Source organism: Ctenopharyngodon idella, chromosome 19 (assembly GCF_019924925.1).
Source record: "Ctenopharyngodon idella isolate HZGC_01 chromosome 19, HZGC01, whole genome shotgun sequence".
Lineage (NCBI taxonomy): Eukaryota > Metazoa > Chordata > Actinopteri > Cypriniformes > Xenocyprididae > Ctenopharyngodon > Ctenopharyngodon idella.
In genome coordinates, this window is record NC_067238.1 from 8,007,208 (window position 1) to 8,020,291 (window position 13,084).

General features: G+C 38.4%; 1 protein-coding gene across 9 annotated transcripts in view; it reads left to right on the forward strand.

The window, feature by feature from the left end:
• slc39a7 (solute carrier family 39 member 7) overlaps positions 1-13,084 on the forward strand; it is a 17,309-nt gene continuing 4,225 nt past the window's right edge. Inside the window, exons 1-8 of one of the 9 annotated variants that reach the window (XM_051872510.1) lie at positions 1-220; positions 7,384-7,663; positions 7,724-7,835; positions 10,145-10,313; positions 10,820-10,909; positions 11,068-11,190; positions 12,664-12,780; positions 12,882-13,078. In XM_051872510.1, coding sequence (XP_051728470.1) covers positions 7,389-7,663; positions 7,724-7,835; positions 10,145-10,313; positions 10,820-10,909; positions 11,068-11,190; positions 12,664-12,780; positions 12,882-13,078 — 1,083 coding nt within the window. In that variant the 5' untranslated portion in view covers positions 1-220; positions 7,384-7,388. Of the gene's footprint in view, positions 221-7,383; positions 7,836-10,144; positions 10,314-10,819; positions 10,910-11,067; positions 11,191-12,663; positions 12,781-12,881; positions 13,079-13,084 lie in introns of all 9 variants that reach the window. The other 8 variants (XM_051872507.1, XM_051872509.1, XM_051872513.1 and 5 more) reach the window with 8 other exon arrangements.

The window sequence follows — 13,084 nt, forward strand, 5'->3', positions numbered from 1 at the left end:
CTAAAGTCTCGCGGCACTTAGTGCGTTGACTGAATGCCACGTCGGTTTGAGTGTGAGTAGCTGCATCTTATGGTCTCTACTCCACCGACAGTGCGAAATAAGTAATATCGGAGTTTTTCCAAATTATAATATTACTAGACGTGTGCAAGGCTAGTAGACTGCCGGTTGTGATACAGTGCACGGTACAGGCGCGTGCTTGGGGCGTTTTCATCAGCAGCAGGTATTTACACGATGATCATTGCACTTTGTGAAACTGATCGTGTTTACTTTACTGATCACTTGGTCTGTTCACTATATAGTTAGCTTTATTAGTTATTTGTTGATACTGTAGATAAGTGTTAATCTCTTTTAAATTCACAGGCTCATAGTGATGAGGCCTGGCTCTTTATTTATCTAGCTCTAATGTTTGAATGGAGCCGATGCATCATCCACAGATGCTTTTTGTTTAGCATCATTCTCTCTTTGGCGTAGATACTGTGAAACAGGTTTTTTATACTATGAACATTTGATTTCAAGATTGTTGGGCTTGGTTAAGTAAGTTTCTGTCTGTTGATGCTCCAGGGTTTCCACGGTTTTAAGATTAATCACATTTAGTAAGTCATAATCATGTTTTCCTCGTTATGCTTTAGTCTGAAAATATTTATTTGGATGGGAATTACTCTTTAATAATAATTCTTATCCAGTAATCACAGACATCTTGAAAATGTCATGAAATGCCATCGTTTTAAATGTGTGGGCTCTTCCTATCAGGTCCGCTTTGCAGCAGGATGTTATTCTGATGTCACTGGACTTTAAATTGTCATATTATAGAGTGGCGCAGGGATGACGTCAAAACCCGGAAGTAGGCTGCGTTTACACTGGCACTAAAAATGTTTTTTTTTTTTTTTTTTTTTTATATTAATGTTTGACAGAATCAGAATTTGTTGCACACATGTAAACACAAAAATCCGCAAGAGATGTAATTTTTTTTTTTCGCATCCATTCTGAGCCACTTCCAAATGTGGTTTTAAATATATCTTATATCTGGATCTCTGACCTACGTATAAACTAGGGGTGTAACGATACACCAATGGCACGGTTCGGTTCTGTTTACGGTTTTGGAGCCACGGTTCGGTCCGGTTCGGTTCGGTTTGCTGTGGGGGTAGGGTTCATGTCATTTTACCAGCAATGCTAAGGAACAATAGATTCACTTAACTTAATAATAACAACAAAAATAACTTGACTTTTTCTTTATTAACTTTGGCTTCACATTTTTAGTGCACTCAGCATACCTGAGTAAACAAAAATGAAATAAATACTACTTCCAATGTAGACTAGTCAGAATAAAACATTTATCTCTTTAGCTTAACTTTAGCTTTATTCAGCTTAACGGAGTAAACTAAAATTAAATAAATAACTCCAAGACTAGTCAAAAATAAACACTGGCTTGTCTACTCTAAGAAACATTTGGAATGTTCAATTAAGTTTTAAGTTCTTCTTCAAAAACACCATCATGTCTACATTCTCAGGTGAGAGGCTTGCTCTCTGTGCTGTAACAATGTCCCCTGCTGTAGAGAACACCCTCTCACTGGGAACAGATGTTGCTGGGACTCCTAGGTAGCATTTAGCCAACTTGGCTACATGAGGAAACTGGCTCTCGTTGTCCTTCCACCATGCAAGTGGATTTGACTCCACTGGAAGAGTTGGCACTTGCCTATAACGCTCAATCTCTTCTTTCACCATTTGATATGGAGACTTAGGTGCAGGAGTGCCCGGCTCCACTGGAAATAACTTTCCAAACAGTTCAGAGATTGGTGCCTTTTTGGCTGGAGGATCATCACTGCTGGATGCCACATCTAACTGCTCCTCTGAGACCAAGGGCTAACAAGGACAAAGCCACAAAATAGTTTCAAGTCAATATTGCTAATTGCAATTTATATCAGATGCATAGAAATACCAAAAACAAACATAGTGATTCTCATTTCTGATTTCATTTAGATAGAATGAAGATAGATTTCTGTTTAAATTGAATGAAAAAAAATATACATATATACTGTGTTTGTAAAGTGGTTTTCACAGTACATACTCACTAGTAATATGCATTGCAGCTTTGTGTGAAACTAAATAGTATAGGTAAAATTTAATTTATTAAATTAAGTTTGGATTAAAACAATAATAATAAAAAATACCTACTGGGGATGGTATTCCAGAATCTTCTCCATCAGGCTATTAAAGAGGTTGCTGCGCATGGTTTCATCCAGAAAGGGCAGAGATTTAAAACGTGGGTCAAGTGCAGTGCTCATATGAAGAAACTGCACAAGTATTGAGTCAGATTCTGGGTATCTGTTGATTAAGTCGGACACAATGGCAGATTTGACATCTTTAACAACTGTTGTATTGGTGTCACTCACTTTCATAGATTCCAGGATGGTGCGTTTCAGTGGCATTATCATTGATAGGTTGGCAGCTGTTCTGTGCTTAGCAGAGTTGTGACCATTTTCAGGGGTTTAAGAACCTGAATGATGTCCTCAGCTAATTTTAGATCTTCATCAGATAGAGTAACAATGTCCTTAATGTTCCTCTTAATACTCCTGTCTGTAAGTGCAGAGAAAACAGCAGCCTGCTGTTCAAGGTAGCGCTCAAGCATGTCATAGCTGGAGTTCCACCTGGTGGGAACATCCTGAATTAGCTTGTGTGGAGGCAGATGGAGCAGCTCTTGTTTGTCCTTCAGCACTGCTGCAGCAGTAGTGCTACGATGGAAAAAGGTGACCACCTTTCGCACTCTGCCTAAAAGCCGTGACATCTGGTTAACCCCCATTCCCTTCTGTGATGCCAGATTAACTGTGTGCGCAAAACATCGTATATTTGGTGAAAAACCGGCTGCTTCAACTGCATTAACAATGTTTTTAGCGTTATCTGTTGTCACAGGAATAGTGGCATTTTCTCTGTCGATTTTCCACTCTGCTACAGCTGCCTGTAGTATTTCTGACAGATGATCACTTGTGTGGCTTTCATAGACAGCGCGTGTCTGCAGAACCGGATTTTTAATTACCCAGTTGTCCGTAATGTAGTGAGCCGTGATCGTCATGAAAGACTGAGTTGCACGGGAGGTCCACCCGTCCGTAGTTAAAGCAATGAATTTAGCATTGCTCAGGTCCTCCACTAGTTTGGCTTTTACTTCGCTGTAAAGGTGAGGCAGAACATTCTGACTGAAATGCGGTCAGCTCGGTAATTGGTATCTGGGCTCCAACACACTTGCAAATGCGTGAATCCGTCATTCTCAACAACGGAAAACGGCTGCATATCTAGTGCCATGAAAGCACCTATTGCCTTTGTAATTGTTTGAGCACGGTCAGAGTTAGCTTGTAGCTTCATTCTGAAGGCAGTGGGAAAAGTTTCCTGCTTTTGAGGCTTCTTACGTGTGCCGCTAATATCAATGTTGGGGTGATGTCTCCGGAGATGCGCTTGCATATTAGACGTGTTTCCTGTCATCCCTGATAGCACACGTACATCTCGGAGACGTCTATTTGATGTGTGTGTTTACGTCTGGAAGACGTGTTTTTTAGAGTGTTTGCTCATCTGCAATACGTCTATAGGACGTTTCCTGTCAGATGTCAAATAGACGTTTAGAAGATGTCTTTAAGATGTTTATGATTTAGAATGTATGTGAAACTGACATCTTCAAGATGACTATCAGATGTTTGTAAACAGCAGATGCTTTCCAGATTAAGTGATCTTTAACAGACGTCTTGCAGACGTATGTGTGCTATCTGGGATATAAGTACGTTTTGTGAAACAGTTACGACAGATTGTGTGTGCTTTGTCTACGACACGAATTCCATTCCTGTACTCCACTGGAAAACCAAAATGTTCCCACACAAGAGACTTAAATGTGTCCGGGGGATCTGCAATCTCAGGCGGAGCAGCCATCCTGCGTACACAGTAGTAACCGAGTGTGACGCTCACTCCCAAGTCACGTGACATGACATGCACAAAACAGTAACTTTGGCATATAATATTTAGAACAGCATTTAAAAAGCTCTTATTAGTCGTTACTAATACAATTTATTCAAATGTATGCAAAGAAAATTTTGTTTAAATTAATAGATTAGTTAGTTAGCGATAAGTGACAACCTCAACAATGGGCAGCAGGAGGCGTGAGAGTACCGCGGTACGCCACGAGAGTTCCGCGATTCGTATCGTGGGTGGTGTATCGCGATCTTTCGGTTCGGTTTGTGATATCGTTACACCCCTAATGAACGCGCGCACACACACACACGACTGCTCTCTGCAAAGCATCACAAGAAACGGCGTTAAACTACCTCATGCCTCAAAGCACATAACATTACAATAATAATGAACTTAAACAACTCATTTCAGTGTTGTTGACGTGAATTCGCATAATTCAGAGTCTGACTAAACAGCTCTGGTTAGAACGTCACTGGTTGCCATCTCTTAATTACGGTAGTTATGGCTTGGACACAGCACAAGCTCATTGTTTTGATTCGGTAGGAACTGTAAAAGGTGGCTGCTGCTTGTTTGCGGTGCTCTGTGACTGAGGTCTGTCTGTATAAACTCTGCATAGCCTGAAACGTACTGATGATGTATGATGTCTGTGCGAACAGGGTGTGCAAGGGTATGTAAAAACATACATTGACAGGCAGGTAAGACATCATATTATTTCATTCAGACTGAATATAATAATTGGATGAATTATGGATGATTTTATAGTTCTACACAGGTGATATATATTTACAAAAATAATGCAGAAATGCAGTGGTTATCCTGGTAACCCCTGTAAACAAAGGAGCTGCGCTACAGCTACTACAGTATAAATGTTATTAACAGCGATTCAGATTTTTGTATTCACTATTGTGTTCATCACAGCACCAAATTCTTAAAAGACGTAAGGCTATTTATTTTCAAACTTAAACTTTTTTATATTTTAATCTGGACTACAACATGCCCTAGATATTGTTTTAATATGTTATGATTCTTTACTGTTCAGTCACACTTTACATTAGTTAATTCATTATTCATTAGTTAACATAAACTGACAATGAAAAATACTTTTAAAGCATTTATTAATCTTAATTTCAACATTTAATAACACTTTAGAATCAAAAGTTGTAACTGTATTATTTAATAGACCTGAGCTAAAATAAAAAGTTGTATTTTTAACAAAAAATAACTTCTGTAACAAATGTAGCTATTACTCAGTGTTAATGTTAGTTAATGCATTAACTAACGCTAACTAATGAGACCTTATTGTAAAGTGATACCTATTGTTCTTTATGGCCCGGTTATATATATATATATATATATATATATATATATATATACACACACACATACATACATACGGGTGCTGGTCATATAATTAGAATATCATCAAAAAGTTGATTTTTTTTTTTTTCACTAATTCCATTCAAAAAGTGAAACTTGTATATTTTATTCATTCATTACACACAGACTGATATATTTCAAATGTTTATTTCTTTTAATTTTGATGATTATAACTGACAACTAAGGAAAATCCCAAATTCAGTATCTCAGAAAATTAGAATATTACTTAAGACCAATACAAAGAAAGGATTTTTAGAAATCTTGGCCAACTGAAAAGTATGAGCATGTACAGCACTCAATACTTAGTTGGGGCTCCTTTTGCCTGAATTACTGCAGCAATGCGGCGTGGCATGGAGTCGATCAGTCTGTGGCACTGCTCAGGTGTTATAAGAGCCCAGGTTGCTCTGATAGTGGCCTTCAGCTCTTCTGCATTGTTGGGTCTGGCATATCGCATCTTCCTCTTCACAGTACCCCATAGATTTTCTATGGGGTTAAGGTCAGGCGAGTTTGCTGGCCAATTAAGAACAGGGATACCATGGTCCTTAAACCAGGTACTGGTAGCTTTGGCACTGTGTGCATGTGCCAAGTCCTGTTGGAAAATGAAATCTGCATCTCCATAAAGGTGGTCAGCAGCAGGAAGCATGAAGTGCTCTAAAACTTCCTGGTATACGGCTGCGTTGACCTTGGACCTCAGAAAACACAGTGGACCAACACCAGCAGATGACATGGCACCCCAAACCATCACTGACTGAAAACTTTACACTGGACCTCAAGCAACGTGGATTGTGTGCCTCTCCTCTCTTCTTCCAGACTCTGGGACCCTGATTTCTAAAGGAAATGCAAAATTTACTTTCATCAGAGAACATAACTTTGGACCACTCAGCAGCAGTCCAGTCCTTTTTGTCTTTAGCCCAGGTGAGACGCTTCTGACGCTGTTTGTTGTTCAAGAGTGGCTTGACACAAGGAATGCGACAGCTGAAACCCATGTCTTGCATACATCTGTGCGTAGTGGTTCTTGAAGCACTGACTCCAGCTGCAGTCCACTCTTTGTGAATCTCCCCCACATTTTTGAATGGGTTTTGTTTCACAATCCTCTCCAGGGTGCGGTTATCCCTATTGCTTGTACACTTTTTTTTTCTACCACATCTTTTCCTTCCCTTCGCCTCTCTATTAATGTGCTTGGGCACAGAGCTCTGTGAACAGCCAGCCTCTTTTGCAATGACCTTTTGTGTCTTGCCCTCCTTGTGCAAGGTGTCAATGGTCGTCTTTTGGACAACTGTCAAGTCAGCAGTCTTCCCCATGATTGTGTAGCCTACAGAACTAGACTGAGAGACCATTTAAAGGCCTTTGCAGGTGTTGTGAGTTAATTAGCTGATTAGAGTGTGGCACCAGGTGTCTTCAATATTGAACCTTTTCACAATATTCTAATTTTCTGAGATACTGATTTTGGGATTTTCCTTAGTTGTCAGTTATAATCATCAAAATTAAAAGAAATAAACATTTGAAATATATCAGTCTGTGTGTAATGAATGAATATAATATACAAGTTTCACTTTTTGAATGGAATTAGTGAAATAAATCAACTTTTTGATTATATTCTAATTATATGACCAGCACCTGTATGTATGTGTGTGTGTGTATAAAATATATATATATATATATATATATAATTTTTTTTTTTTTTTTTTTTATAAATACAATCAAGTTGGTCAGTGAAAACATTAACTCTTTTTTTTGTACTTTGTTAAATAAAGGTTAAAGACAATTAACAAATCACATTTTCTTGATAAAAATAAAGATTAAGATAAAATGTCCCAACTTTTCTGGAATTGGGGTTGTTGTCAAGGCAAAAGAATGCTTAATCATGCTTCAACAAAAGTTACCAGTTACAGCGCTTAAAACACAGGCTACTTTCTCCCTTATGCATATCAATTCTAACCTAACATATGTAAACTAAAAATAAAGGGCATAGACACGTCATGCAATAACTAACCAGATACCACTCATATTATGGCACTGATGATTCAGAATATCTTTGTGTGTTTCCTTTCTGTTCAGGAGGAATGTGGACCTTCAGCAAATCTCTATTGCTGTTCACTGTTGGGATCATAATGTCCCAGCAGACACGCGCTCACTCCCACCATCATCACGGACATTCCCATGGTGACGGTGGTTGCCACGGTCACTCGCATGGTGGGGTGAAGATGCATCATGGGGCAAGCAAATGGAGTGCTGAAGCTAATCTGCCCCATGCCAAAGAGGAGCATCATGGACACGACCACGGACACGCACACGACCACGGACACGCACACGACCACGGACACGCACACGACCACGGACACGCACACGACCACGGACACGCACACGACCACGGACACGCACACGACCACGGACACGCACACGACCACGGACACGCACACGACCATGGACACATACATGATCATGGATCTGAGCGTTTGAAAAGAGATATGGAAGCAGGGAGACGGAACATGGTGGAGCTTTGGATGCAGGTAAAACATGCTGATGGATGAGTATACTAATAGATTTATATGCTGCTAGGGTTATTGTGAATCAGTAATAAATTACTTCTAAATCTTTTACAACCTTTTATTTCATAGTTTATACATTCTTGTGTTCTCTATTAATACATTAATAGGCTATATAGGAATAGTGAGTTTTTCAGTGTAACTGTAATTTACAAATTGTTTGATTAGCGCATATTTAAAGAGTTAAATAATGATTTTATTCCTTGTTTTTATCATTTATATCCTAACCATAAAATCCTAACATTAACCAATGTGTTTTAATGTGGTCTCATGAGTATTTGTATCAATTGTATGTAAAGTGTGATTCTACCTCTTGTACATTTACTTGCATTTGCACTGACAAGAAAACATACAATACTGACAGCATCTTAAACATAAAATAATTTATGCATTAATACTAGAAATGCCAGGGGTTGTTATATACCTAAAACCGCCAGCGGGTAAAATTTACCCATACACATGATTACTGTTTTGATATGGCTAAAAAACGTATTATGTCACTGTATTATGCCACTGTCTTCACAAAGTAATGTCTAGAGTCATGAAATTATTATTTTAGTCATCAAATATGTTTTTGTCCTGTTGTTTTATGCTATTTTAAGCAGGCTACACTAATCAGTAATGACAACGAGAATTAGAAGGAAATAAATACATATTTGGGTGCTGTTATATTATAATAAAATGCCATTAATCACATATTATGGTAACCCATGTTATTTAAATTACTAAAATACCCTAAATAGACAATAAAGAGCAATAATAATTCACCGCACTGCATAGGATGTCACCTAATTAATTATTAATTAGTTTAGTTATATAATTTATAATTTGAATAAGAGAACATGACAAAAAAACTTGGAGTAATCATAAAAATTGTTTTATTCATTACATCTATTACAAACTGCACAGGGACACGAAGGTAGAGGATCCAAATGCAGGTTTATTGAAAGGGTAATCCACACTCGATGTCAAAAAACAGGCAAAGGGTCATAAATCCACAGGAAGGCAGTCCAAACAAAACAACAAAGCAGAACCACACAGGCAGACAGGGAAATCCAGGAGACAGGCAAAGATCAAAAACCAAGAACATGGGAACAAATGACAGAACACTCAGAATTGCAGTTGAACACTAGACAAGACTTTGCAGGCAATGGAAGAGTGAACAACAACAAAACACCTGAGTTGCTTACGAGACATTCTTGTCGCTACAGCTGCTCCGGCCTGAAGAAAAAAATGGCGGACAGTGTACAACTTGCTCAGGGTGGGGTTTATGCAGAGTCCGTCAGCAGTCGTGGGTGGTCTTATTCAAATAGCTAGCTATCTACGTAGAAACAGGCTGCAAATTGAAACAGCTCGCTGGATGACACAGTTTTAGACTCAGACAGCCCATAAAAAACTGGCTGCGTGTTTTATTTTCAGTTTTTCTTAGCTGGCAGACATGCCAGAAAACTAAATGCAAAAAAAAAAAAAAAAAAGGGAAAATGTCATCCAATGTGCCCTTTAAGACACTAGGTGCGTTTACATGGAGCATTGTAATCGGTTTAAAAGTCCAATCCGAATGAAAATGCTCCATATAAACACCCCAATCGGAATAAAAATGCCCAAACTGAATGAAATTGTAATCGGTTTGAGAGGGGTGGGATAAACCTTTCTATAAACTGAACAAAATAAAAACACTGCCATGTAAACGAGTTAAACCGATTACTTTGCATCTACGTCAAGAGGCCAGGGGTCGTCATAATGCGCAATGATGGCAGTAAAATTAAACTGGAGTAAAACTGAAACAACACATTTATTAAATACACTGAAGGAACTCAGTGTATCATTAATACGGACCTTCATCCACACGCTTTTGCTTTTCGGAGGAGGGAATGGTAGTACTAAGATGCTGCTTAGAGATGCACTGCCATGAAAAAAGGTCAGCTTCCTGCCCCCGTCTTTTCCTCATACCTTCCTGCAGTAATATGCTACAAATTCACGCTGTTGCTGCTTGATTAAGAGCAACACTTTACATAAAAAAAAAGCATGCATAAGAAATAATGGAGCTCCATGTTGACAGCAATACAAGGCGGCAAAAGGATAAAAGCTGATATGCGCATGTCACAAAGTCATTCTGATTGAAAGTGCCGGCACATGTAAACACCATATAGGATTACATAACGTCTCATGTAAACAGTCCACCGAATCTTTCAGTCAGAATGATTTTTGGAATGACAAAAAAATTGTACATGTAAACATGGCTACTGAGTTTTTTTCTTTTTACTGGTTTTTAGGCAATTGGAGCCACCTTGCTCATCAGTGCTGCACCCTTCCTCATCCTCTTCCTCATTCCAGTGCAGTCAAACACGGACCAGCACCAGAAACTACTCAAAGTGCTCTTGAGTTTCGCATCTGGTGGTTTGCTTGGAGATGCATTCCTTCATCTCATTCCTCATGCACTGGGTGAGTGAGCGCAATTTCAGGTCATGTAACTATATCATTCTGTCACATAAAGTGCCTGTTGAATATTTTAGGTTGTATTTTAAAACAGACTGAATAGGTTGGAAGTGAAATCTAAAAGGGGAATATGAATCTTCGAATTTTTAATAATGAAAATATGTGTGAAATATTTTGAATTGAAATATTCACAGCTTAAATACGACCATGTTGAATTTCAGCCTATAAAAATGCAAGCCCTAAAAATACAATGCATTAAAATGCAAGCATGGTTAATTAAATTTTTTTTTTTCAATAAGTGCAATTCAACAAGCTTTTTATTTCAAAAACATTTAGCATTAATAAACTTCCATACTACAGCCGGTTCGGGGCTTGGCCCCTAATTATCCTTTCGGAAGTCATGGCTACTTTGCAGCTAGATGTAGTGTTGGTGTAGTTATGAATACTACCATTCAAATAACTGGCCCATGCAACCAGCCTGACCTTCACCTTTTGATTTTATCTCAACACAGAACCTCATTCTCATCACGGTCAATCACACAGCAGCGAGGAGTCACATGTTCACTCACGCGGTAATGAGGAGTCACATGGTCACTCCCATGGTGGGTCATTGTTCAGTTATTGAAATTTGTGTTTCTCTACTTCTCTGTTTTTTTTTCTGCAGTGGTTATAATCTGGTCAAATGAAATACAAGAATGGAATTTATTAAAAGATGTTATTTTTTTATACAGTGTCAATAAATGCTTAATTTCTGTCACAGGTGGTGCCCATGGTCACATGATGTCAGTTGGTCTGTGGGTTCTGGGTGGCATTGTTGCATTTCTAGTGGTTGAGAAATTTGTTCGTCTTTTGAAGGGAGGACACTCGCACTCTCACTCTCATGGTAAGAGTCTTGAATTAGTCAGATTATAAGTGCATTAAAAGCACTTAACATATATTCTTAATGCAGCATCTCTCTAGAATTAAAACAACTGTTTTTAATCAGGGTTGTTTTACCTGCTGGCTGTTTTTGATGAAATCTCTTCTCCTTTCGGAGACCTGCCACACTCACCGATTAAGAATGGCAGAGGGGTGATCAATCAAACAAATTCTCTTGCCGAAATTGGAACAAGTGCACCATAACACTGAGAATGTTTGTCTCTTTAGGCTGTTTTATCTACAGAGCTTCTGAGAGAATTAAAGGGTTTCAACCAAAAATGAAATTTCTGTCATTAATTACTCACCCTCATGTCGTTCCACACCTATAAGACCTTCGTTCATCTTCATAACACAAATTAAGATATTTTGATGAAATTCGAGAGGTTTTATTATCCTCCATTGAAAGCAACAAAATTAGCACATTCAATGTCCAGAAAAGTAGTATAAACATTATTAAAATAGTCAACGTGACTACAGTGGTTCGAACTTAATGTTATGAAGCGACAAGGATACTTTTTGTCTACAAAAACAAAACAAAAATAACGACTTTATTTAACAATTTACCTGTCAGTCCAGTTAGCGCAGTGCTTTGTGTTTATGTCCGAACGGCAGCTCAGTATTGGCAGACGCCTCTTCACGTGAGCAGCACGAGGCATGCGTGTGCAGCTGACGCAGGAGCCGGCCAATAATGAGGCAGTGTTCGGATATAAACACGGAAACGCAGCACTGCGCCAACTGCTTAACAGACTGACAGGGAAGAGGAAAAATCTTTGAATAAAGTCGTTATTTTTGTTTTGTTTTTGCGCACAAAAAGTATTCTCGTCGCTTCATAACATTAAGGTTGAACCACTGTAGTCACGTCGACGGCTTTAACGATGTCTTTAGTACCTTTCTGGAGATTAAATGTACTAACTTCGTTGCTTTCAATGGAGGATAAAAAACCTCTGGGATTACATCAAAATATCTTAATTTGTGTTCCGAAGATAAACGAAGGTCTTACAGGTGTGGAACAACATGAGGGTGAGTAATTAATGACAGAAATTTCATTTTTGGGTGAACTAACCCTTTAAATTCCATAAATATAGATTGATCTGTTTCCACACACTGAATAAAGACTAAAGATAATAATAATAATTATTTTTTTCTTTTGCATAGTAAAAGTGCAAGTGGCCTGACCAATGATAGCAAAAAATTAAATTGATAGCTCTCATCAGTGCTCACAATGAAGCAGCTGTTCCCAGTTGCATAGCTGAGTGGCACGCAAGCAAAATGAAAATTAGGTTGTCATAAAAATGTCACATTACAAACAATGCTGCTGGTGCTGAAATAAAATAAAAAAAATATAATTTCTTATTTTTATGTATTTTAGAGAGTGATCTGGACATTCTTGACAGGTTTCAAATGCAATAAAAAAATATTTTCATTGTTGTGTTTTCAGCTGCTCCAAAGGCAAAGGATAGTGATGAAGAGGATGACAAGAAAAGAGAGAAGGGAAAAAAAGATAAAGTTCAGTCCAATAAGAAACCTGTAGAGAAAACAGTAGAGACGAGTTCTGGTATGGAAACCCAAGTCCAAAAAACTCAAGTATTTGAGTTTTGTTTCCATCTGTCAGTGCTGCTGTCTTACTGACAGAATAACTTCTCTTTGTCTCTACAGATATTAAAGTGTCTGGTTATCTGAACCTGGCTGCTGATTTCACCCACAATTTCACGGATGGTCTTGCAATTGGAGCGTCATTCCTGGTTGGTCCAGCGGTTGGTGCTGTTACCACCATCACCATCCTCTTACATGAAGTACCACATGAGATTGGAGACTTTGCAATTCTTGTCCAATCAGGCTGCACAAAGAAGAAGGTATGG